General features: G+C 41.1%; 1 protein-coding gene across 1 annotated transcript; it reads right to left on the reverse strand.

The window, feature by feature from the left end:
* Positions 1 to 669: 669 nt before the first annotated feature.
* Positions 670 to 23,112, reverse strand: IFNGR1 (interferon gamma receptor 1). Its single transcript, XM_008691054.2, has 7 exons — positions 22,638 to 23,112; positions 11,233 to 11,347; positions 9,968 to 10,131; positions 8,240 to 8,409; positions 6,157 to 6,346; positions 3,386 to 3,510; positions 670 to 1,685 (listed from the first exon to the last, which is right to left on the reverse strand). The coding sequence occupies exons 1-7, from the start codon at positions 22,837 to 22,839 to the stop codon at positions 1,122 to 1,124; spliced, it is 1,530 nt and encodes a 509-aa protein (XP_008689276.1). The 5' UTR covers positions 22,840 to 23,112; the 3' UTR covers positions 670 to 1,121.
* Positions 23,113 to 26,810: the final 3,698 nt, after the last annotated feature.

A 26,810-nucleotide genomic window follows, 5' to 3' on the forward strand; every position in this document is an offset into this window, starting at 1 on the left:
TGTCTTTATGCTGGAGAACCCCTCAATTCTCATGCTCTACAGAAAAATCTGGTTTTCCCCTCCCCAAACAGCTTGGAATAGTGTTCTGTACAACGAGTGCTAAATATGAAATACAGACATAAAAGGACTATTTTTAAAGATTACATTGTTTTTAGGACTGTTTTAAAGATTAGATATGAATAATTGGAAAATAATTCTATAGTCTTAATGCATGGAAACAAGGAAATGGGTAAAAAATACTAGATTAACTGCCTGAGTGCTTGAATAAATGAGTACAAAAATGAATTTTAAACATACTTTATTTACAAGTCTCTAAATGCAGTGTTCCATAAAAAATATATACATGTTTCTATTTACATATTCTTTATTAAGTCTATTGATTTGAACTAGATTTTATATTCGGTTTTGGAAAGCTTTCAGGACTTCTTCTGAAAGTGAGCATTTAAAAATACTATATATAAAAAAAACACCATATACATCGGGGCCCCTGGGGGGCTCAGTGAGTTAAGCATCTGACTCTTGATTTCGGCTTAGGTTATGAGATCAAGCCCCGCATCAGATTGGATGCTGGGCATGGAGCCTGCTTAAGATTCTTTCTTGCTCTCCCTCTGCCCCTCATCCCCCCACTCACACTCTCATGCTCTATTAAAAAAAATATATATATATATCTATATATATCTATATCTATATACACATATATACATATCTATATATACTATATACATAGACTTCCAAAAACAAATACCATGCGGAGGCACAGAAAAGAAAAAAATCTATTCTAGGTCTTGGAAGTGATTAGAAAGGACCCTGGGGTATCTCACCTACTATCACAGGAAGCAGGGTTCTTAAGAGTTTTCACTGTTACTAACAGTCCACTAAATGGAAAATTTCAAATGTGACAATGGTTTGTTTTTTCCAAAGCTTTTGCAGTTTTCAGACCAAATGTAACAGCACCAAAGAGCCTCGTTGCACTTTATGTAAACCCAGATACCCCTATTTGGTTGGTACCAACAAAGATACAATTTTTGCAAGAATGATCCTTTCATGAAATCAAAGCGGAAAAACTGGGAAAAGCCGATCCTTTCAAAGTTGGCACATCTTCGGTGACCTTAGGAAGACTCTCAGGAATCTGCCGTCAGTCTATAACCAATCAAGGATTCCTTGCCACCTTCATCCACAGGCAGCTCCACTAACACGTGCGGCTTGTCGTAACCAAAGGAGGTGATGGTGTTTCTCAGCACTACGCACTCCTGGACTTCGGGCTTCTGTTCAGTTTTGTTATTTGGGGGAAATTCTGAGTCAGATAAGAAGCCATCAGATTCCACAACGCCACTGTCAGAACCATTTCTGGAGTGATAGGAGTTGAAGGCGACGACACAGGGTTCAGACTGGTTACTATTTGAATGGACAGAATTCTCTCTCATTCCTGGGGTCGGAGGGCTACCAGGAGCCATGTCAGAAGTATTTTCTTCAATGGTCACCACTTCTATTTCACTGGAAACGTCTTCTCGGTGTTCCATTTTTCCTAGGTTGTCTTCAGTGGGTGTCCCTGCAACTGTTGCTGGAGACAACTGCTCTTCCCAGACCATCTTCTCATTTTCTGGGACAATCGGTTGGTAGGTGATGGGTGATATACACTTGGATTCCGATTTTGTCTCTGAGGAGGCATTTTTTACCACAGACAGCTAAGGGAAGAGAAACCAATGATTAAAAACAATAAATTATTAAACGTAAGTGCATATCCTTAAAAAGACACGGTCTAAGGGTAATGCGCAATGAAATATACTGCTAAATGGCAGATTGATCGTAACAATATAATAGCATCCGGTGGTTGCCTTGTCTTGCTTGTTAATGAAAATATACCATATTAAGACAAGCTTTTTTAGAATTTTAAAAAAGTCCTCCGCCATCTAAGCAATATGTTGCTTTTCTCCATTACCTCCACATGTATGCACGTTACAGTTGTAATGGGAGTCACCTACTTATGTAATATTTGCACCATTCGCCTTCATAATTATAATTTTTATTAGAATTTTCACGCCTCATATAATTTCTTTATACTGATGATTAAAGTAATTTCTCTAACAGTGCATATTGAAGTGTTTCCAATTTTTACTATTTATAGAACATGCTGAATTATCTTTACACATCTTTTTATTTATGAAGATTTGTTTTCAAATTCTTAAAAGTAGAATTACTAAGTCAAGGGCTGTGGCACTGTTTACGGCACTACTACACCCTATAGCCATTATATGCTAACCTTCCCACCACAGCTATCTTACTTTTACCAGTATCCACCAGCTTTACTACTACTGGCACTACTGGGTAGTACTATGGGGTTCGGGTTTATTTTCCCTTCTCTAGTGGGTATGAAGTTGCAGACTGCAAGGCTGCTTTGTGCTTACTTACTTACTTATCCTTAATTAGTAAGGACAAATGCTATAATTCATACATGAATTATCTACTGCTAATAGTTCTTATTCACTTTACATAAAGGTAGTGTTTTCAAAGCAAATTGCAATGTGTCCTTTGTATGTTATAGATATTATTCCCGTCCTATTTCATTCAAACAATTACCATTTTGTTAGCTGTAAATGTTCTTTTCATCATACAAAGGCTTTTAAATGTTAGACATTAAAACGTTCAAACTTCTGGGGCGCCTGGGTGACTCAGTCAGTTAAGCATCCAACTCTTGATTTTGGCTCAGGTCATGATCTTAGGATCCTGGGATCGAGCCCAGCATCAGGCTCTGCGCTCAGCGGGGAATCCGCGTGAGGATTTCTCTCCCTCTGCTCCTCCCCCTGCTCATGCTCTCTCTTTCCCAAATAAATCAATCCTTTTTTAAAATGTCAAACTTCTGGTCTCACTTGTGGCCATCTTTCCTTCTACACTCCAACCATAATGGTGTTTCTGTATTTTAACATTTTCAAAAGCCATGCTTTCTCGATGCCGGCCTTTAGCACATACTGTTCCTTAGTACCTGGAGAAACTCCTGTCTGTCCCTCAAGACGCTCAAACATCACTGCCTCTGGAAAGGCCACAATGAAGCCCCACCCTCCAAAGGTGGACAAACTCCTCACTGGCACGGACGTGAACCTCTATGTTTGAACACTGTACATCCACTGAATACTTATCTTCTTCTCCCACTAGACTTTAAGCTCCTCAACAGACTTATCCAATTATGCTCTTGTTCCGCGCATAAAAAGTACATGATGTGTAGTAAAAATCACATGGGTTTGGATGTGTGGTCGACTGAGTGATTTATGACAGGTGACATGCTGCTGAACATCATTCTACTTAAAAAAAAAAATCTAAGAAAATTATCAAAAAGGTCCAAATAAACGTTTTAGTGTATATGATTAAAGAAAAATATTAAATATGTTACCAAGGACTTGGGTAACATGATGCTTTCTCTCTTACATGGATTCATCTTCTTAGTGTAACAAAATACAAATACCAGCATAAGCACTAGAAACAGGAGAGCAGCAACAATCGGAATCCAAACAGAATCTAAAAAGAGGGAAAAACTGCAAGTTAGAATTAAGATGGAATACTGCTATGTATCCATGAAACAGTTTTAAAGTCTCAGTGCTGCTCTCTAATAATTAATCCGGTCAGAGTTGCGAAGAGCACGTGCCACAGAAGTCGGGCAAGATGAAAGCAGCTCAGGTATGCCTGCCCTAGATGCTAAGACGGCTCTTCCCGGCTCTGCAATCAACCTTCTGCACCTCTACCCCCATGACACGAAGAGGCTAACAGAGGCTTTCACAACCACTTCCTTCAAGCCCCCAACACGGGGTGTTTCCAGAGTTACACTTTTCTCTCCATTAAAAAGGCAAAAGAAAATTTTAAAAAATCCATCCGTTCGGAAATAAATTCTGACAATGTCTATAACTCTTAAATTAATTTAATCCCATTCCTCAGAATTTTGTTCCATTTTATATTTACTTCAAGATCGCAAATATTTGTAAAGATATGCAGACATACACACAGCACACAGGGACAGGAAAGCTGTACAGGAATTAGGTGCCCTTAAATGCAAACCAGAGATAATAACTTAAAATAGGAAAGATCCGTTTCAGAGCACATACATCTATAATCACTATTGGGTATTTTGCTCTCATGCTGCTGCTTTTTATTTTCAAAGCACAATCTTCAGTGTTCTATTTTCACAGTCCTCTCTTCCAAATTAACACTATTCGACGTGCCATGGTGGTGTTTGGCCTCTTTCTGGCATTTTATTACCTTTAATTTCTATTCCAAAGTTACCTTTTTGGAATAGTCACTCTGGAGATGACGACTAAATGAATGGTGTATAACACCTACTACAGGATGTGGAAAAAATGAAGTTAATTCAACAGTAAAGATAAAATCACTTCCTAAGGCCAGCACTGTGATTAGAAGCAGGGCACGGGCAGGCAGGGAATACCGCTTCTGAGCCACAGTGCTGCCACCATGTGGCCAGAGTACCAGCCCAGTTTATAATTCAGACTTAAAAAAAAAATAAATCTGAGGCATTTGCATTATTTCAAATTTTGTGTATTAATTAGGATTTTATTTTTTCAAAGTAACCCAATGCAAGCTGGCATAATAAGAGCATAATAACGCACTACATTATTTTAAGTTACATACTATCTGACACCCTCGTTGTAAGAGCCTAAAAGTTACTAAGTTTCAGGCATTTGGTCTAATTCTTCAGCCTAGATTCCCATTCTTCAAGAGGATATTTGTAGGGATGCCTGGGTGGCTCAGCAGGTTAAGCATCTGCCTTTGGCTCAGGTCATGTTCCCAGGGTTCTAGGATCGAGTCCCATGTCCAGCTCCTTGCTTAGCAGGGAGCCTGCTTCTCCCTCTGCCTGCCACTCCCCCTGCTTGTGCTCTCTCTCTGATAAATAAATAAATAAAATCTTTAAAAAAAAAAAAAAAAAAGGAGATCTTTGTATTATAAAATTTTGGGAGAGGGCGCCTGGGTGGTCCAGCCAGTTAAGCATCCAACTCTTGGTTTTAGCTCAGGTCGTGATCTCAGGGTTGTGCGATCGAGCCCCACTTGAGGCTCCATGGTCAGCGTGGAATCTGCTGGAGACTCTCTCTCCCTCTCCCTCTGCCCCTCCCACTCGTGCTCTCTTCTCCCTCTCTAAAATACATAAATAAATCTTTAAAATAAATAAAAAATATATTCTAAAAACAGCCTAATAATTGGAAAAAATATATATACACAGAGTTATCAAACCATGCTATCATAGAGAAAATCATAAATAATCTAGAAGTTCCAAATCGGGGAACATTAAATAGAATATAAATTCTACATGATGAAACAGTCTACAGAGATGAAAAATAATATTAATAAGTATATGAATTATAATGGAAAAATATTTATAATATATACTTAAAGCAATACATAAAATTTTATATATTATACAATATGATCATGACTATGTAGAAAAAGAGAACAGGAGGAGGGAAAAAACCCCAAACTGTAACTAAATATTTGGATGACAGAACTACAGATAATTTTGTTTTCTTCTGGCTTTTTATATTTTATAAATTATCTGTAATGAACATTTAAATTTTGTTAAGTGCAGAGAACAGGTCAAATTTTTGTTACGGTACCTGCCACTTGAGAATATCAGTTCTAAAGTTCTATCATTTCTATCTCCCTTACACATACAAAGGAAAGATAATGACACAAAATTGTTTTTAAGTGTTATAAAAATGACCTGTAACCTATCAACATCTATTTTCGGATACTAATGTCCAGTTCACATCACACATGCCAATGAACATTTTTGCTATTCAATTTTTAAACTTGCCACCCTTACAGAGAACATTCTAATGGATACATACATCTTGCTATAGGGAAGTAAGCTGCTTTACATCACTACATGTAATCCTGAAATGCAGACATTTATGCACACTTTTAGGTATTATATTTTTTTTCTTCCCTGGGTCAAAAGTTCATCACACAGCTTTCCAAATTGGTTGTTTTAGAACTCTTAATGCCTGAGAAAGGAGCTTATTTTTACTTTTGGACTTCTCTGAGAAATGGAACCACTGAATATTTTTAAAAGAACAAGAGATTTACTGAAACTGCCTCTTTCCAATTACCCTATTTCAGTTGTCCCTCCCTGTATTTAGGAAAAAAACAGCAGAAACTTGCCTTCCATGCGGCGATCATCAGAAGTGGTAATACAAAGTTCTTTGGACATCTCGGTCGTAACGGGCCAATCTTTTGAGACGCCATCTACTGAAATACAGTAGTCAGAGTTCAGGGAGGACAGCGGGATAACAAGGTGGCACTGGGTCTCATTGCAATCATCTTCATTCTCTACTGTCGTTTTATAGATGGTCTGTATGGGGAAAACAACAACGACAAAAATGCATGGCTTCTTTTATTCTGCAAAAATAAAACCAAACCCGAGAAAAAGCACCATATTGATCCTGATCAAACACCTGAAGGAAACGTATGTGGTGAAAGCTGAACAGGTCTGCAAACAGTGTTGATATCAAATAAGCAGTCAACCTGTTATTCCAACACAGCGTCACGCTACGTATCCATTAAAATGTGCGTTGTAGGGATTACAAATTTAAGAACTCAAATAGCAGGAATGTTCACTGTTAGTTGTTAAAGCAACCGATGGTCATTAGTCCTGTTCTAACAGTGCTAGAAACTTAGCTGATGAGAGAGAAAAGCATCCGCAGGAAGAACAGGGAAGGGGTTCTGCGAAGACTGTGGCATCTCTCAGCAGCAGTACACAGAAGGGACGGAGGCAGTCTCTGGCAGTTCATCATTCGTTCCACCAGCCAAAGGATGTGCATCCCCTGTGCCAGCGAGCGCCCGAACACACGAGGGCAGGACGGTGGGGCCGGACCTCACGCAACACCCCCCAGAGCAGAAAGAAATGTGAGCCACGAGTCCTGCAAGGGGACTGTTACATGGAGCTAGGAATGATCAAACCACAGCGGTGCAAGCAGTCTAAGTGTCAGAAGAGAATTCAAAGGGGAGATGAAATGGCAGCTGAACACTGAAGAACGAGCAGAAATTCGCCCAGGCTGAGAAGGGGGTGAGGGGGTTCCGGGAAACAGCACAGCCCCTGCATGGAATGAAGACCAAAAGCAGTTCAGCACAGCACAAGTAAGACTGAGGCTGGAAAGAACGGGGAGAGAGGAAGCTGGAAAGGACACAAGCGGCCAAATCACGAAGGCCTGGTAGGCCACGCTGTGGAAGGGATGTCGGTATTATTTCGTAGCTCACAGAGCTTTGCGAAGGGTTTAAGGAGTGAAGGAAGGTTAGATGTGCACTTCAGAAGGACGACTCCGCTAAGCGCCCAGAGTGATGTTTTAAAATCTAAGTCAGATGTCACTCTTCCTGCTAAGATCTTTCCAGAGACGTAACGCCTTCATCAGAATAACGTCAAATCTCTCCAGCACCCCAAGAGATGTGGCCCCCGGTGACCTCTGACCTCATCTGCATCTGCACTCTGCCCAGTGTGCTTCTGCTAGATTCTTCGCCTGAAGCACTCTTCCTGTCTAGTTCCATGAAGGTCACCTCCTAGCCTCCTCCAGACCTGGCTCCACCTTCCTTGCTCTGACCACCCAACTGAAGATCACCACTGCCCCCAACTCCGCTGCCCATCCCCCCGCCCCCCGCTGTTTCTCTCCATCCCACGAAGCCCTGGAGCACTGTCCGTACTGTGCGCCACTATCTGCTGGTGCCAGGGACACACAGAGCACGCGCCTGGCAAATACTATTAAATGAAGCAATTGCAGCGCTGTGGAGAATGAACGGACTAGAATCATTCCCATCCCCAGTGTGGTCTGCACACCAGCGCCAGAATGTAAGTATATCCCCACAGCAGAAGCGCTAACTTTCTCTTTGGAAAGCAAGGATTCCAATTATAGCCGCCTATTATCTTACATCACTACTCGTGAGGAAGCGTAAAATGATCTTCGTCGTACCAGAGGAGAGACAGGAATAAACAGGTTTAAAATCCTAAAATAGAGCCGTGCTATTAAATGAGGCCAAGACAAAACTTAACACTTGCCCAGCATGAGTGATTAACTCCAATACCAACTCCCTTCAACAACATTTATTTATGTGGTTTATCTCACCAAAGCCTATGATCCCTAAGTCCTGCCTGAGTGTTCATAAGCATTGTACTTTCATTACACTACGTATAAAGACAACTTAGGCTAGCAACAGAAAAATAGGACAGAACAGCACAAAGGAAACAAACACCTACCTCACTTCCATTTATTCTCAAATTCACCGTGTATATGAATATGTGACAATTATTTTCGTCATATATGGGTACTGGCTCTCTTCCACTTATATTAGTTAAAGGGTGAAATATGTCAATGATGATTTGGTTTTCCATCTTTCTGATACCTACTGCAGGTGGTCCAATGTTCCCTGTGGTGAGGGGGAAGGGACACAAAAAAAGCAGAATTAGTACTGCCCCTGGGACTTTATAGTACATTACATAAAACTGCCAAAATCAACGTACTGTTTTGGTTGCTCTAAAGCAGAACCATGTTTAAACCATTCCACAAAGATCTAGAAGATATTCTAAATGTCCTTAATAAAGAAATATTAATCTCAAGCAGGAAACATTTTTATCTAATCTAAACTCCTCTTTCACAGCTTAAATTCACTTCTAGTGCTAAAGGTAAACAGCTGGGTCATGTATCCTGTTAAAAAAAACTTGACATAACAGAAGTCTATTAAGTTATTTTTCCTTTTTCTGTGGGTCTGCAGATTAAAAAGAAAACCTATTCTCAAAAAAAAAGTTTCAGAAAAGGCATTTTAGTTACCTTTGAACACCCACTGAAACTCCTCGTATCGCCAATACCTATGGATGCCTGGCATGGAGGCTCTTATGAAAGTTTGCTAAATACACTGAATTTTTATGGTGAAAATCAAAACTAGATATTCATTCATTCAACAAATATTTGTTATGTTGTCACTGATGCTTGAGACTTCGTTGGTGAACCATTTACCTAGTCTCCACGTATTTACGGCACACTCACTACGTGCTAGGCTGGTCTGTTTTTATTTGCTAATTTATCCTCAGGGCCTGGAACACTTTCTAGCACACAGTAGGCCCTTGATAAACCTGCACGGGAAAAATCCGCTATACAGACGGCACAGTTAACAGATGACAAAGGCACAGACTCTGGGACATAAAATTATTTCAAGGGCAAGCAGAGGAAGGGCCTGAGAGCAGGCAGGGTCTGAAGAGCAGGAACAGAAGCGAGGCCGCGGGGGGGGGGGAGGAAACCGCGGGGGGGAGGAAACCACGCGTGGAGGCCGAACAAGGAAGGAAGTGAAGGTGCATGGTAAGGCACAAGGCTTGGAACACGAGGGAGGAGTCACGTGACTAATCAATCGCTTCTTTACCCGTGAGTGAGGGTGTGAGAGCTACAAGGTAGGGTTTCAGTCAGAGAAGAGGAACTGGCAATGAAGATTTTGGAGCCTGAGGTGGTAACTAAGATAAGGTATCCCGCAGGAATGCGCTGCAGGCAGGAGAAAGGGCTAAAAACATCACTGGGGTTGGAGAGATTACAGAAATCTAAAATTTGTTCATGTATTAAGTTGCTATATAAAAATCCCAGAGGCCTTGGGGATGAGGCACAGGGTGGAAGAGGGAGAGCTGTCCTCAGTGAGTGTACTCAGCAGGGAGTGATGGAGCAGGGGGCGGGGGGGAGGGCACAAAGCCCACCTGGGCAGCACTGACCCGCGCTTGCAGGGAGTGGAATTGTAATGGTTCAGAAGGCGCAAAGTGATGGGCACGTCTTACCCTATTTTGTGGGGCTTGGGGAAAGAGGAAGACACAGACTCCCTAAATTCCTCCAAAGGTTTCTTGGGCATTGTGATAATTCTTAGCAAGTGCTAAGAAAAACAAATACATACAGAAGACTTGTGTAAATATTTTCAAACTTAAAATTTCAAATTTAAAAATTCTACTCACCTTGTTTACATAAAATAAATTCTTTGGACTCTACATAGGCTGATTCTTTTTGTCCAAGCCTAGCTTTAATTCTGGCCCAGAGAGAAAGTGACGGATCATTAATTACGGAAAAGATATCACAATTATGATGAGAGGTATTGCAGGCATCAATCCATATTGCTTCCCTGAAACGAAGAGGAATGAAGAAGCACAATGGTAACTTTTACTGTTAATGTATAAACTTGAATCATCTGTCTCTGCTTCGCTTTTCACTTACGGCATGGAGCTGGCAGAAAGAGCTGAACAAGAATAGGACGGAGAAGCCAGACAAAGTAGGAAGGGCTTCCTCTGGTTAGAAGAACTATAAATTCCTCTACGATAAAGAGGCTCAATTCAAAATACAACACCTGAACAAAGTATATTCCACATACAGTTTTTAAAAACCTGATCTTTAAATAACTCTAGATTCTATTAACTTAAATAATCATTACTTGACTACAAAATCTAACACATTACAAAGACTCCTGACATTTGTCAAAAATTTTTTTGAAATTTTTATCTTTCTACTCAACAATACATTCACTATGGAAAGTAAGAGGACATCATTTTTTTTTTTTTTTAAGATTTTTATTTAGTTATGGGGGGCGGGGGTTAGGAACAGTGGAAGAAGGACAATCAAACTCCATGCTGAGCTGGATCCCGGGACCCTAAAACCACGACCTGAGCCGAAATCAAGAGTCGGATGCCCAACAGCCTGAGCCACCCAGGAGCCCTGTCATCATTACTTTTAATACAGAACTGTAAGCTTTATTTGTCATGCTTTTAAAAACTCTCTAATTCCTGGGGTGCCTGGGTGGCTAAGTCGATTCAGTGTCCGACTCTTGACATGGACGCAGGTCGTGATCTCAGGGTCTTGGGACAGAGTCCTGTGTCAGGCTCTCCGCTTAGCGGGGAGTCTGCTGGAGGACTCTCTGTCTCTCCTTCCCTTTCCCGCCACCCTGCTAGCATGCACACATGCACACTCTCTCTCAAATAAATAAATCTTTAAAAAAGTCTTGAAAGTTAGTGAGACTCCTCTACTTCAATTCTGACAGGAAGAAGACCTAAGAGGCAGGAAGTACTCTGAAAATAACTGATTTGCATCCTTGGCACTTCTGGAAGTCTACAAGCAGTTTAAGAAGTCCTGCTACATGGGAAAGAAAGATGATGGGAAAAAACACAGTGTTATGGAAAATACAGAGACCAAGACAAAAACAGAATAAAAAAGATAAAAGAGTAACACTTACCCATAGTTCTTTACCTGTACAGTAAAAACAGGGGTCTGTGGCATGGTTGGGTAGTCCCAGCGTAGGACAGTATTAAAATTATGGGCCTCAAATCTAATATTGGTTGGTACAGGCACTGTAAGAGATTTAAAAAGTAAAACGGATAATTGTAAGAAACTAACATTAACGTTAGAAAACCTTACAAGAAGCAATGATAGCCAAATATGTATTTTGAAGTAGAACTCACCAGGGCAAATAATATAATTATTTAAATTGAGACTAATAAAAATTAATTTTATTGGAAAATGTATAGCATTCTGATTCATTTTAAATTCCTGAAACAACATTGTAATATGAGGGAAATACAAATAAAGGCAATAAATCCCTATTATGTTTTAGGAGTTTTTATAAATAAATGTATTGCCTGTTGTAATAATAATCGTCAATTCATTTAATCACTAGAATTTCCTGTATTTGATACCACAGATTGCCTTCAAAGGCTAGAGGAGAACTGGCTACCCTAGGGATAGTCAGTTTCATTCTAAAATACCATGTAGGCTTGCAGCCCTTTGCCTGGTATCATCACACACCTTAGCACCTTTCCTGTAACACATGAATAGAAGCCTAACTTGCCTCCAGGGGCCATTCACCTTGCCAGTTTCATTAACATTTTGCTCTTTGCGGTGTGCAGGGCTTTTTACAAAACACAGTCAATATTCTCGCCTTTGCTCTTTTAACCCATTTCAGAAAACGTCTATTGAGATGTGAGTCACATGAGAGAATAGGCAGAAGTCACTTTAACATCTCGTAACTAGTTATTAAAAGCACCCATTTATTCCCCTGCTCAATGTAAAAGGCTGTTGTCCACCACCCCTTGGAAAACAATCACACACATACATCTCCCTTTCTCCTTTTCTCTCTCTCTCCTTCCTCCTTTCCATCCCTTCCTTCCCTTCTTTATGAATGAACATGAGGATACAGAGTTGGCGATATGACCCCAATTTTAACAATATTCAATCCTACCTATCTGAAAACCATTAAACATAATTTACAATTACAATTAAAATGAATGAGTGGAAATGTGGTCAGGTATATGGGGCTTCCAAACATATCATCAGCCTCAAAAACTCTGAGAGAGCCAAAAGTTTATTATTATTATTTTTTTAAGCTCCCCAGCACAGGGTGCCTGGGTGGCTCAGTTGGTTAGGCATCCGGCTCTTGATTTCGGCTCCGTCATGATCTCAGGGTCCTGGGATCGAGCCCTCCATCGGGCTCTGTGCTCAGCGGGGAGTTTGCTTGAGATTCTCTCTCTCCCCCTCTGCACTTCTCCCTAGTGCTCTCCCTCTCTCTCAAATAAATGAATATGCAAAATACATAAAAGTAAAAAATAAAAATAAAAGTTCCCCAGATGATGATTACTTAGGGTCATATAAACTGGACTGCTCTAATAAGAAAAATATTCCCTGGGTGGGACAGTAAGAAATGTGGGTTCTTTCCTGGCTATATAACTAGTCATTTCAGATTTCCTAATCGGATATCTGAGGTGTTAATTTCACATATATCAGTATTTGCTTACTGTTGAAGGAAACACCTACTATATTTTTTCCCAAAGCAAAAATTCCAATATTCAAACCCAAACTGGTACGTTGCTGTAATTTACAATTATTTAACACTTGTATTATCTTTTTAAGGCAGAACACAGAACCAGAATTATTTAGGTAAAAAATATGGACTTGTGAACAACTAAATTCTACTGCCTTTTCCCTCCCTTTTCCGGTTACTTTTTTCCTTTGTATCAGTGGTTTTCAACAGGAGGTTGTTTTGATTTTTGTTTCGCAGGGGACGTTTGGCACTGTCTGGAGACGTTTTTGGTTCTCACAACTGGGTGGTAGTGGGAGAGTGCTACCGGCATCTCCAGAATAGAGGCCAAGGTTGCTCCGTATTCTGTAAATGCACAGGGCAGCTCTCCCCATTCTGGCAGTCCAAAGTGCCAACAGCACTGAAGCTGAGGAACCCTGCTTCATATATTCATAACTTCAGCAATTTTTTATTATTATTTAGGAGGAAAACTAACTTAAAAACAGATTTTTTAAATAAACCAATATATTTCATGGCTTCCCCACAATGAATACCTTTGGTTACTGCCCAACTGTCTGACTTCTGTAACTACTTATCAAAGCAATATGACGCTGATTTGTGCCAAAAGGTTGAGATTATGAAGCTGGGAGGATGTCTCACAGATTCAAACACTACATGCTTATAATACGCTCTTTCTGCAGCCAGCGATCAGACACCTACAAGTTTTCTATTTCCTCTTCCTGAAATACTGCTGACAGCTGTTGGTACCTAGCATCTTTGGTTCTCTAAGCAATTTCCTTACAGGTGAGCCAGAAAGCATTGGTCTTGGCAGATTTAGCCCTAGTTCTTCTCTTTTTGTTTCGGTAGAGCTCCCGTGGTCTTACTTATAGCAGGATGTACTGAGGCTTCCTTTTTCTAGGTTTCTTTAGATATGTTTTCCTATGTTTGTACCTCAACTTCATGAAACGACCTAGTCTCCAACAGCTTACAGTCTGTGAGGAGGAAACACAAGGCAGCCCCTCATCCCCCAGGTTCAGGTCAACATTAATATCAAATAACGTTCACACAAGGGCACCTGGGTGGCTCAGTCTGTTAAGCCTCTGCCTTCAGCTCAGGTCATGATCCCAAGGTCCTGGGATCAAGCCCCATGGCCCTCTGCCCCACCCCCTGCTCATGACTGCTCATGAGCGAGCACACGCTCTCTCTGATAAAATCTTTATAAAAAAATTATAATAATCACCATATAAACATTACTTTCAACCAGATAAAAAGGAACCTGATGCTAAGAAAACTCACAATGAATGTGACCTTCTCTAAAAAGCCATCTCTTAACTTCACATTTTTTGCCTCTCCAGAGGCTGAGAATTTTTCAAACCTTCTGGTCCTGGTTCCTTTCTGTTTAACAGTCCTTTTCTTGGTTACTCTTTCTAGTCTTGCATTTTAGTACAAGAAGCAAGAAGAGACCACGTGGCACCTCCCACACTGCTTGGCAACCCCGCTGACTAGGTCGCGAAGCTCGCCAGGCGCACTTCCTACTCTTCCTGTTACCAAAGACGACAGTGTCGGGGTGCCTGGGTGGCACAGCGGTTAAGCGTCTGCCTTTGGCTCAGGGCGTGATCCCGGCGTTATGGGATCGAGCCCCACATCAGGCTCCTCCGCTAGGAGCCTGCTTCTTCCTCTCCCACTCCCCCTGCTTGTGTTCCCTCTCTCACTGTCTGTCTCTATCTCTGTAGAATAAATAAATAAAATCTTTTAAAAAAAAAAGACGACAGTGTCGCTAAACTTTCTGCCTCTGGTAACAAGGACCTGCCTTCCTCCAGTTTCCAACAATGAGGAGTTCTTCACTGCCTTTTTCGGTCTCCTAAAAAAAATTATTCCCAACAGGAATAACTTTTCAACGGTAGAGACTCAGGCTGAGATTCCTGTGCTTGAGGAAAGACACATAGAATTAAATAGAGTGCGTTCACGTTTAAGAAGAGGCTACCGAATCATAGTTATAAAAACCACAAACAAAGTCGACCTGCACATTAGATTAGTCTTTAATGTGAATCAAAGGATGTTTCACATAATTTAAGTTAAAGCTTGACCTGGTTAGACTAGAACTAGGGCTTAAACCACAGCTTTCAAAGCAGTCAAGACAGGTCGTGGGAGGAGGTGGTTTCAATGGATACTAACAGACTTTATCATTCTATTCAAGGAGAAACTTTGAATATATACACCAAAGGATGTAGCCTGTGGTTTTAATGTACCAGAAGAGAAACCATGTGGTTATTACACATCTGCCTTTGTCATTATTTGCCAAACTCACATGATAAATAGACAGGAGTCGTTTCTATTGTTTCCGAATTTTGTGACCTAAAGTTTAAATTGTTTTATATTCAAATTAAAATAATTAAGGCTTACAGCAAACTTCTATTCAAATTAAATTTACCTTATGTCAACAAAAATATATGTAGAAATAGCAAGAAAGGATTATCTGTGGAGTTTAAGGAAAGATCCTAGTAGAGCATCTCATCAAATAAAATAATCTTACAGATTTCTCCATCTCTTAAAAACGATACAGATCATTTTCTGTAACCCATGTTGTTTGGAAATGAGTTCCGTTATTTGGTGCATGCTACCTAGAATAAAATTCACTGTTTTCAAATCTGCTTCTGAGAATGCCTCTAGAACAGCTGAGGATTTAACAAAACCAAACACAGTAAAGAACAATCAGTTTTTTTATAACACTCTACAATGCAGGGGGAAAAAAGGAGAGTTCCGGTTGCAACCAACTGTTTCCTCTTGATAAACTGGGAGAGACAGGATATGAAAAAAAAGCAAGGAAGAGGACAGAACAACTGATGAAGATCAGTATGTGAGGTGAGGAAGCAGTGCCACAAGACAGGGCAACGGGGATGTCAGAAAACACCAGAAAACCTCAGCCAGAAAGAACAGCTCTGTTGTAACTGCTGGGGAAGCAAGGAACTGCAGACATCTCCAGACTGCCTCTGCATGGATGATGACCTGATACGGGCTGCCACATGTCCTCCATCCCATAACCACCAAGGGCATCTGTGCCTCTGCAGAAAAAGGGACAGCCACAGAAGTTCTTCCCCAATTTTAACATAATCGCCTACAAAGACGGCTTAAAAGATGGGTACATCTACCGCAGAGCAGAGCTCTGGGGTCTGTGGACACCATCCAACAATATGCTTACCAACCTCTCCGTGGGAAGGATGAGCTGAGACGCATAAAGACGTAAGGATAAAGGAGCCAGCAATCAAATTGTTTTGGGGGAGTTTAAGCCATCTGACACTACAGCTCAAAAACAAATACTCCAAATTAAAGCAACCAGAAGCTTTTGTGAATGAACAACTCAGAGAAAAGCTCTAACATCCTTCCCCTAGTGAAAGATGCAGGCAGGGCCATGGGTGTTTTTACAAAGGTTTCTTCTTTCATTGCAAACTGAGAAAAGGCATAAGAAATCCACGGAGGAAAAGGGGGAGATATCAAACCAAGACTTGTGCAATTTTTTTCAGAATATATTTACGATCACAAACTACACCTTCTGAATGGTTTTATTTTCTTAATGCCTTCCAAATTTTTCTCTTAGCAAGCAGCAGTGTCTTCTAGATTTAAGATGAATGAAGACATTTTGAGAATTCTTGCACATGTTTAAAATGTTCATGAAAGTTTTTTCATTGAAACACTTCAATATTTTCAGGCTTTGAATCATCTATCACTTTGTGAGATGAATACAAAAAGTCTATTTCCTACTTCTATTATTTTCTTATACCTTTAGAAGAGATTCAGAGCTAAGGGTTCAAATAATAAAATTATTAACACAAATAATAAAATTATTACTCTCTATATAATAGTTCCTTAGCTAGGTCAAAACTGTTAATATGTCTGTCTTCTCTTCGTCCTGTTGGTCTTCAGGGTCTATTCTGATTTTATCATTCATTCTCTCTTTTAAGTTGTGGAGCCCAGAATACAACAGACATGAATGAAATATTTTCCTTCCTCTTTCTTAAAGAGAAGGGACATACCAAATAGTGGCTTATGCTGAATTTGTAATTAACTAAAATCCCCCAGATCTTTTACTCAAACCACTACCAAGTTATAGCTTATCCAACAAACTTTCTGACCTAAAATGCAGGATTTTTATGTGTGCTCCTATTTATTCAATTTTATCTAGTTGGGTTTGCTTGGCATGCCAATAAATTCTAACTGGACCAGACCCACCTACTCCGAGAGGAGTCCTTTCTCAAGACTAATTCCCATTTGGACTAATGCACTCCAAGTTGAGAAATGGTTGAGAAACAGGAACTGAAAAACTAGAGTGTTTTTCAGTCTATGAGAAATAGGGAAAAGGTAGAAGAACAAGTCAGATGCTGAACTACTTTAAATTTCTCAGGCTGATTTGGATGAGTTTTTTTTTTTAAGGCAACACAATCTTTCATATATAACCACAACAATTTAATATTTTAGAATATATTTGTTAAAATACATAACAGTGAACATTATTGAATGGTAATCACTAACGTGTAGACTAAATATTTACTACAAGACAAGCAATGTGTTCCACATTGTTACGCACTGTCTCAAGGCACCAACACAAACCATTCTATGAGGGAGGTGATATTATTATACATATTTTTAGCAATGAAAGAACAAAGGCTCAGAAAAACTATTTAAAGACTTGGCAATATATAAAGTTTTGTTGGTTTTAGTTAACAAAAGCTTCTCAGGCATCATTTTTGTGATAGTTTAACAAAATAAGAAAATGACCTCCATATATTAATAGGAATTGGAAATGATTATTTTCTGATGACTTCACAAGCATCTAATCAACTAGTTTTGCCTGATTTATTACATTAACACAATTATGTGATGACCACTGCAAAATCTGAACAATGTATTAAAGGAAATCATTTCTTTGGAATGGACACGACTGAAATGGATATCAGCATTCTGATTACTATGCATTGGGATTATCTAAAATAAAGAGACTCCCTTAGTAAGGAAATTTCAAGTAAACTGATTACTTCCTGTCAGGAATACATTTAATTCTGGTTCAATTCTCATTTTGTTTCTCTGTCCAATTAAGATGGAACCATTAATTATTCATCTAGTTCATACAACAACTGCTCTATTGCTGTATGCTGCCAAATTTTATAAGATAGCTCTTTACAAGTGTTATTTTTCTTTCTTAGGTTTTCCTCTATATAGAACTAAAATGAGGACCTTCCAAAGTCCATATGAATCATGAATGAGAATAAAATGGAAAAAAAAGAATAAAGAAAGAATTTAAAAATTATTATGAATACCCTATTCAATAAATATAATTAAAATGCAGTCTTAAGTATTTTGAATCTCTAAATAAAAATAGAATCCAAAAAGAATAATGAAAAATTTAAGCATACCCAGAGCATTACCCTAAAGTCAGAAAAGAGACTTTCTCCACTTTATCAGTGGAGAAGGCAAATTAAGAGCCCCATGTCTATGTGAGAAAGTACAGTGTGTTCTTGAGTATTACTAATACCCAGAGTGGAAGAGCAAACAGCAAGAAGGCAGACACTGCTTCACTTAAAAATATATATACTGCTTTAACAGGTAAAACTGGATGAAAAGTGAAATACTCGATTATTAGACAGCACACGTGGGTTTATTTTCCCTATCCATTCACTAAGAAATACTAACAAAAGCCCATCACTATTGCACAATACATTCCCAACCACCTGGATTTTGCAGAGACTATTTTCTCTTGCCTGCTTCCCTATTCCTACAGGTTCCCTCATCTAAGACGAACTATCAAGCATACAGTGAAACCCCACACTGTAACACACTGGGTGCCTATTAAATGTCAGGCACTAGTGAGCCAAGAGCCAGAAGCAGGTTGCCCTTGTAGGTTTTCCTCCTACTCTCTGGAGACTTTACGTTTTTTTTTCTATTTTTTAAAGAATATTCATATACTTTTATTCATAATAGCCATAAGCTGGAAATGATCCGAATGTCCACAATGAATAAATTATGGCATACTCACAATGGAGTTCTACACATTATGTCAAATACATATACACAAACATATATTTTATTTTTTATAATAATTTTTTATTATGTTATGTGAGTCACCATACAGTATATCCTTAGTTTTTGATGTAATGTTCCATGATTCATTATTTGTATATAACACCCAGTGCACCACGCAATATGTGCCCTCCTTAATACCCATCACTGGCCTATCCCAATTCCCCACCCCCCTCTCCTCTAAGCCCTCAGTTTGTTTCCCACAGTCCACAGTCTCTCTTGGAAACAGTCAAAAAAGCTAAGAGGCAGCCCATGGAATGGGAGAAGATAATTGCAAATGACACTACAGATAAAGGACTGGTATCCAAGATCTACAAAGAACTTCTCAAACTCAATACACGAGAAACAAATAATCAAATAAAAAAATGGGCAGAAGACATGAACAGACAGTTTTCCAATGAAGACATACAAATGGCTAACCGACACATGAAAAAATGTTCAAAATCATTAGCCATCAGGGAAATTCAAATCAAAACCACACTGAGATACCACCTTATGCCAGTTAGAATGGCAAAAATTGACAAGACAAGAAACAACAAATGTTGGAGAGGATGTGGAGAAAGGAGATGGCTCTTACACTGTTGATGGGAATGCAAGTTGGTACAGTCACTTTGGAAAACAGTGTGGAGGTCCCTTAAAAAGTTAAAAATTGAGCTACCCTATGACCCAGCAATTGCACTACTGGGTATTTACCCCAAAGATACAGACGTAGTGAAGAGAAGGGCCATATGCATCCCAATGTTCATAGCAGCACTGTCCACAATAGCTAAATTGTGGAAGGAGCCGAGATGCCCTTCAACAGATGACTGGATTAAGAAGATGTGGTCCATATATACAATGGAATATTACTCAGCCATCAGAAAGAACGATTACCCAACATTTGCAACAACATGGACGAGACTGGAGGAGATTATGCTAAGTGAAATAAGTCAAGCAGAGAAAGACAATTATCATGTGGTTTCCCTCATTTATGGAACAGAAGAAATGCAGGAAGATCGGTAGGAGAAGGAAGGGAAGAATGAAGCGGGTGTAAACAGAAGGGGGAATGAACCATGAGAGACTATGGAGACTTTACATTTTAAACTAACTTTAAAAGCATAGGGAACACAACACAAACTAGAGAGATACACTGAAAAATCTAGACAAATGTATCAAAAATGCACTGAAAGAAGGAGGGGGTGGTCACTGGCACTTGTGTCTACACAATGCTGGAGTACAGAAGGCCATAGTAAATGTTCCTATCAGAGCAGAGGGGCAATACTCCCATAGCGGGCCTCAAGGTGGTGCAAACTGTGTAATCACAAGGGGCCCCACCTTTTCCAGGTGTTGGGAACACAAAAATGGAAGGTACCCTTTCTGCTTTCAAGGATCATGATTATAGAGCTAACAGTTACTAAGTGTTATGCACCGCTATTAACTTATCATATCTCATTTTCACAACAACCATATAAAGTAGGTGCTACCGGTATCTGCATTAATGGATGAGAAATCGAAGCCTGCCCAGTTAATAGAGAGGTCACTGCTACTCAGTGCAGAGCCTGCAGTTGGGCTCCAGAGTCCAAGTTCTTACCCACTCTGCAGAGACTGCCATTACCTACAGCAAGTTAGTCATCTACAAGGGCAATTACAGTACATTGTGATAAGAGCCTGGACTTTCGCACAGGCTACTGGAAGTTAAGGTCGGGGTACCTGGCTTAGGAGGACCCTGTCTGTACTCAGAAGGGCATGGCTCATGGTTTAATGCTTTACCTAAACCAAGAACCCAAGCCATCCTCTTCCCACATCCAATCACTAACTCCTGCTGACTCTGCCTTTTAAATGTTCTTCAAACTGCCCTCTCTTCTGCATTAAACTGCCATTTTCATTGACTCATCCCAACTTAAGCAGGGGCCTAACTGGCCTCCTTTCTTCGAGTCTACCTCCAAACCATTATATAAGATGAACGGTCTTTCTAAATGGCCTAACTGATCCTGCATAAAATCATTTCTCCTCTTTAAACAATCCTGTGACCACCCACGGACTAGAGTAAGGTATAGTAAGCATATTTACTTTGTTGACCTAGCACCTGTACTTCCTTCAGGAATATTTCTCTTCTGGAAACTCCCCTCCCGCCACTCCCTGCAACATGGTCCTTCCCCTGCAAGCTGGTGCCTGACCCAAGCAAGTAAATCAGAGCCTTCACCTGGGATTTTGTTAGGATGGCGGAAGCTACAAGATGCAAAGCCCAAAAGCTGTCCACATCCATGATTCCTGCCAAGCAGGAAAAGCTGTCCACATCCAGAGTAGGTAATTAAGAAATAGTCTTTGCACTTCTGAGTGACTAGTTCAGCTTTCTGAGGCCCATGTGGCATCTCTACCTTTCTAACTTTTGGTTGGATTCTCTAGGCCAATAAATCCCCCCATTTGCCTAAGTTAGCCAATGCTATGTTGCTATCCTTTGTTGTCTGATACACATGACAAGGCATTTCATTTACTGGGTTCCTACCTCTCTACCTATCTTATCTCCACTTGTAACCTCACACACATATTCTATAATGAAGTATTCCACTAACTCACCACACTGTTTCACAACTCTCCCTCTGCACACACAAATCTCTCTGTACCTCTAGGTTATTATCTTTCTCTGTGAAGTCCTTCCTGATTCCCCTGGTCATACAGGTACCCCTACCTTGCTTTTCCAGTAGCCTGTGTGAAAGTCCAGGCTCTTATCACAATGTACTGTAATTGCCCTTGTAGATGACTAACTTGCTGTAGGTAATGGCAGTCTCTGCAGGGTGGGTAAGAACTTGGACTCTGAAGCCCAACTGCAGGCTCTGCACTGAGGAGCAGTGACCTCTCTACAAACTGGGCAGACCTCCTTGTGCCTCCCATTTTTGTATTCCCAACATCGGGAACAATGTCTGTCCCGGGGAATGACTGATTATTTGTTTGCTTGCCTCTTAAAGAGCAAGCCAAAGGACAGGTGGATATGAATGCAGCACCCCTAACTGGAGATCACAGACGAAGTCATAATACAGAGATTCGGACCGGATTTTGCCAAGGGTGCAGAAGGCGGAGCTTCCCTGACCCCTTCCAGGCAACTGCTAACTATGGATACAGACCAGACACTCAAGACTGAGGGGTTTCTGATACTTTAGGTTTAACCCTCTTGCAGAAGAAATTCACTGATTTCACGGGAGCTCCTAATCACCATGACAACCGAGCTTTGGAAAACGTATTCCCTGCATTTATTTCTAGGGAAATCTCAGTGAGCAGGCAGAAATAACATGTTCCGAGGAACTAAGCTAAGAGACGTAGAGCCTGACAAATCTGTTCCCGAGTGCACGCACCACACGACTGCCAGACTTAGACGCAGCATGACCTATCACTGCCACTTAAGGATTCTCATTATGGGGGAAGAACCACCTCTTTCTTAAGGATTTTGGGTTTACTCTAAGAATATTTAAGTCACGAGCTCTGGCCACACTGTCCAAATGCCGACCGAGAAACTCACTTCGCTAAAAACGAATTAAAAGAACTGGAAGACCGAGAGGCTCTTTTGTCGTTTAGGCACAACGGAAGAGGCAAGAGAAAGGGAACTGAAGTCCGCTTACCGCGGAGCCCCGGAGTGGCCTTCCCGGCGGCCGCCCACGCAAACATCTCGGGGCGTCCGGGAACCCCGCGCGAGGTCCCGGGACAACGAGGACGCGACCCCGCAGGGCTGCGTTTCCACACCCGAGCGACTCCTTCCCCCGTCCCATCCCCACCCGGCCGCCGCCCCGCCAAAGGCGACGTACCCGAAGACAGCTCCAGATCCGCGGGGCTCATCTCAGCCCAGCTCCCGGCCTGCAAGACGAGGACGAGTAGAAGTTGCAGAGCCATGCCGCTCAGGGCTAACTCGGGGTGCGGCCTTGAGAGAATGCGGGCGTTCAGCCCGCAGCCCGAGCGTCGCGTCACTTCCGGACCAGGGGACCAGCGCTCCAAGGGGAGGCCGGGCATGCACGTAGTGGCTGGGCCTGGACGGAGAGGCGGGGCCAAGGCGGGGAGGTGGGGCCAGGGCCGTGAGGCGGGGCCAGGGCCGTGAGGCGGGGCCAGGGCCTGCTCTCCCGGCTGGATAGAGGCTGAGAACCGAGACGCGAGCGCGAAGGCAGGATAGGGACTGCCACACCGGGTGTGGGCTGGGAGGCAAGAGTAGGACGAGGAGGCCAGGAGAGGCCGGCTCCAAGGGCTCAGGGCGTTAAGGGCGTGGAAGTCTGTGGTCGTGACAAGGGTTCACAGGTTTATGGGGAACTTGGATCCAAAGGTTATGTTCTTTCGATTTGGCACCACCTTCCGCGATTCTTCTTCCTGTTTTTACAGTGTTCTGGGGTTGCAGAACTTTTCCTGAGGCCACAACCCAACCACGATCCTTACTTTAACCCTGTTAGACTTCGCCATCAAGGCGTCTGGAAGCCTAAGAGTTTAGAACAGGAAGAGCCCTAAATGCCTTCTCTAATCCCTGCATTTGTGTTCGAGGAAACTAAAGCTTAAGTGGGGAAAGGGTTTGCGCAGATTTCCACAGCCTGCATAGAATTGGCCTGGCCAAGAATGACTACGTCCTTGGAGGAAAAGCAACTTGTGTTATCTTTTCAGCAATTTAAATATCACGTAGCGATATATTAAGCAGCCTCTAATCATGTGATCTGCCCTCCTTCCTCCCTGACCGTATTACTCTGCATTTCTCACATTCCTCTTCAGCCTCATGGCCTCTGTCTTCCTAGAGCACCCCAGGCTTATGCTCAGATACCTAGATGGCTAACTACCTCACCTGTTTCAAGTATCTTGTTATCAATGCTCTGCAGAAATTTGAAATCACAACCCAGCTTCTCACCTTATCATACCCTGCTCTATTATTTTTCATGGCATTTTCCTTCCCTCACATGCTCTGATATGCACTTATCCATGTTTATTTTCTCGTCCTTCTGGAATGTAAGCTCCATCACCCCGAAATCTTTGGCACTTGGTTGGTACTTGTTGAATAAAAGAATGCATGATTGCGCCAGCATTAAGCAAAATTTTAGAGAGAAAAAACTTAAGATGCTGTACAAACTAGAAAGGAATTATTAACAGGATCATTTCATTTATATTAATAAAACTCTTAGCTCAGTACTTCTGAAACTTTAATGAACATATGAACCATTTGAGGATCTTGTTAAAATGCAGATTCTAATTCAATTGGTCTGATTCAGTTGGGCCTCAAGACTGCATTTGTAACAATATACAGTAACAATTTGTAACAATGCCAGTGCCATTGGCTCTAAGACCACACTTCAGATAGGGATAGTTTACCTCTATCTAGACCAAGTTTTGGGGATACTTTGGTATTTATTATGCCCACTGTCTTAGTCTCTTTAGGCTGCTTTAGCAAAATACCACAGACTGAGAAGCTTATAAGCAACAGAATTTCATTTCTCAAAGTCTGGAGGCTTTGATGTCAATGATAAAGTGCCAGCATCATCAGGTGAGGGCTGTCTTGGGGGCTGGAGACTTCTAGTTGTGCCCTCACGTGATGGGAGAGGGAGTGAGCTCTCTGAGCCTCTTTTATAAGGGCACTAATCCCATTCATGAGGTTTCCATCATAACTTAAGCATTTCCCAAAGGCCACATTTCCTAATACCATCCTCTGTGGGAGTTAGAATTTCAACATATGAATTCTGGGGGGACACAAACATTCAAACAATAGCACTCACTATGTGAAAGGCGCCCAATCATTGCAAGAATGCGTGGATGAATAAGAACTGATCTTTGCTGGAGAAGGACAAAACATAATATTCAATTCAGTTCAGTAAATATTTTTTAGTAGCCATCACAGGTTGGGTTACCCATGATGTAGTCTCTGCAGGGGAGATTAGCATGGAGGACATGCTGTTGTGTACTCTTGAGATTAACCTCTATGAAAGGAGGTGGAAGAAACAGGATTGAGCAGAAGGAGAGACAGATCTGTGACGTCATCCTAACAAAGGCTTCAGCTGACCCCTTGGAACTGGGATAGTTTTTCAGAGGTATCATGAGTTGATATGAGTGGCTGGCCCTTCATCTCCCAACATTGATTGGTCATTGGATACATAGCACCCCTGGAAAGGGACATGATTTGGGCTTGTCCATTTCTTTAACTGAAGCATTATCCAAAGAATGCTGACAGTTAAGGGTTTTTGCCAGGGGTACTCCCAAGAGCAAGGAGGGGATAGGGCTAAATGTTCTATTCTTAAAGGGGATTATGGGCAGAACTTCACGATCAGCATTCAAGATAGCACCTGCCCTTCTGAGGCACCTTGCTAGTCACTTGGGGACTAAGGATGTTTATTAATTTACTGAATATTATTGAGTGCCACTATGTATACACAACCCTGTTACACATTGAGCTATAGAGCTGAATAAGAGCTATGGCCCCTGCCTTCGTGGTGCTTATAGTCTACGAGAGATTAAACAAGCATTAATCAAAATACTACGTAAATAAATACTGAAATTGTGGTAATCCTTATCAAGGAGAACAACGGATTTATAGGAGAATAAACAGAAACTTAGTCTAAGTTTTAAGGAAATTCTTTCTCAAGGCAGTTAGAATTATGCCATGACCTGAAGGATAAGAAGGAATTAGTCTGGACAAAACTGAAGGATTGGGGCTCACAAGCTAGTAAGAAGGGTAGGAGGATTATCAATAAAAAATAGTTTAAACTCCAATATATAATTTTATATAGCCACACAGAAGCCAATTGAGCAATGGCAGTTGCCTCGGTAGAAATCTTGCGCCGAAGGACCGGAGGATATCCAAGTATATGGTGGTCCCTCTATATCCTCTGGTGAGTTTTTAAAATCAAAAACAAACAAACAACAACAACAACAACAACAAACCAATGTAGAGTAACAGATGGATAATTCCGAAGCCAAGTATAAGCTGAAGTGCCACTCAGGAGCTAAGGCTGCATTTTGTAGGCCACACTCAACACAGGAAATTAATAGGCCAAATAAAATAACTTAAGATATTACACAATGATCTAATGAGAACAGAGACTGAGTGTGTAGTACAAGCTATGCACCTTGGCTCCTGGCTCCGTGTGTTTCCTTCCTTTTTTCACTAGAGCAGAAATGTCTGCTCATTTTCCTCTAAAGGCAGCAGATTGAAAAGTCTGTGGCCAAAGCATTTAGTTCTGAATTCTAATTATTCTATAAGTTATGGCTAATGTTCCCCTACCCTCTCACACTTTACCCATGCCTCTACACTGCCTCTTACTTATGTTTTCACCGTAGCACTTATTACCACCTATATGTAGCGATATATGTATCTCTCTCCACAAATATATAAGTACTGAAATTGTGCTAATCTTTACCGAAGAGAACAGTGAGGTTATTGGAGCATAAGTTCTCTCTCTCTTCCACTAGGAAGTAAGCTCCTTATTTTCTTCATTGCCACATCCCCTGTATCTAGATAAGCACTATCATTACACTAATATTTATTGAATAAATATATGAATGAAAGCAAGCTTGTGAATAGATGTGGGATTGTGACAGATACAATTAAATTTATGGTTGATTAAGCTATAATGGGGTCACTGATGAGAATTTAGACATTTGTATATTATACTGGTACCAAAGGACTATTAATTTTGCCCTGCAACCCAGCCGCCTCTCAAGGAAATGGATGTTGTGCTGACATCTGATCATATCAGTCAACCTGTGACTCAAGGACAGTGATTCATCGACTGCGAAGTCTTTTAGTAGATGACTTGTCTTGGAGCATTGCCTAAGATAGATGCCACACGCAAGATGTTGACCGTGGCAGACCTTGTTCACTACCTGACTGCGAATCAACTTTCTCAGTATCATTCTGCCTTGCTGCCTTCCCACAATAGAGGCTGTCAAAACTCAATACGCACTTTCCCAACCTTCCTGGTGGCTACACGTCATCATATGACACAGCTCTGGTCAATAAG

This window comes from Ursus maritimus, unplaced genomic scaffold, assembly GCF_017311325.1.
Source record: "Ursus maritimus isolate PB19 unplaced genomic scaffold, ASM1731132v1 scaffold_13, whole genome shotgun sequence".
Lineage (NCBI taxonomy): Eukaryota > Metazoa > Chordata > Mammalia > Carnivora > Ursidae > Ursus > Ursus maritimus.

What these genes read in the sequence shown, in the direction of transcription:
- IFNGR1 (XM_008691054.2), bottom strand. Translation starts at nt 22,839, where the DNA reads ATGCCCGGCCTCCCCTTGGAGCGCTGGTCCCCTGGTCCGGAAGTGACG. An exon ending in GTACAGGTAAAGAACTATGG is followed by an intron (nt 10,132 to 11,232) that starts GTAAGTGTTACT and finishes TCTTCGTTTCAG; the next exon opens with GGAAGCAATATGGATTGATG. An exon ending in TCATGTTACCCAAGTCCTTG is followed by an intron (nt 1,686 to 3,385) that starts GTAACATATTTA and finishes CTCTTCCCTTAG; the next exon opens with CTGTCTGTGGTAAAAAATGC.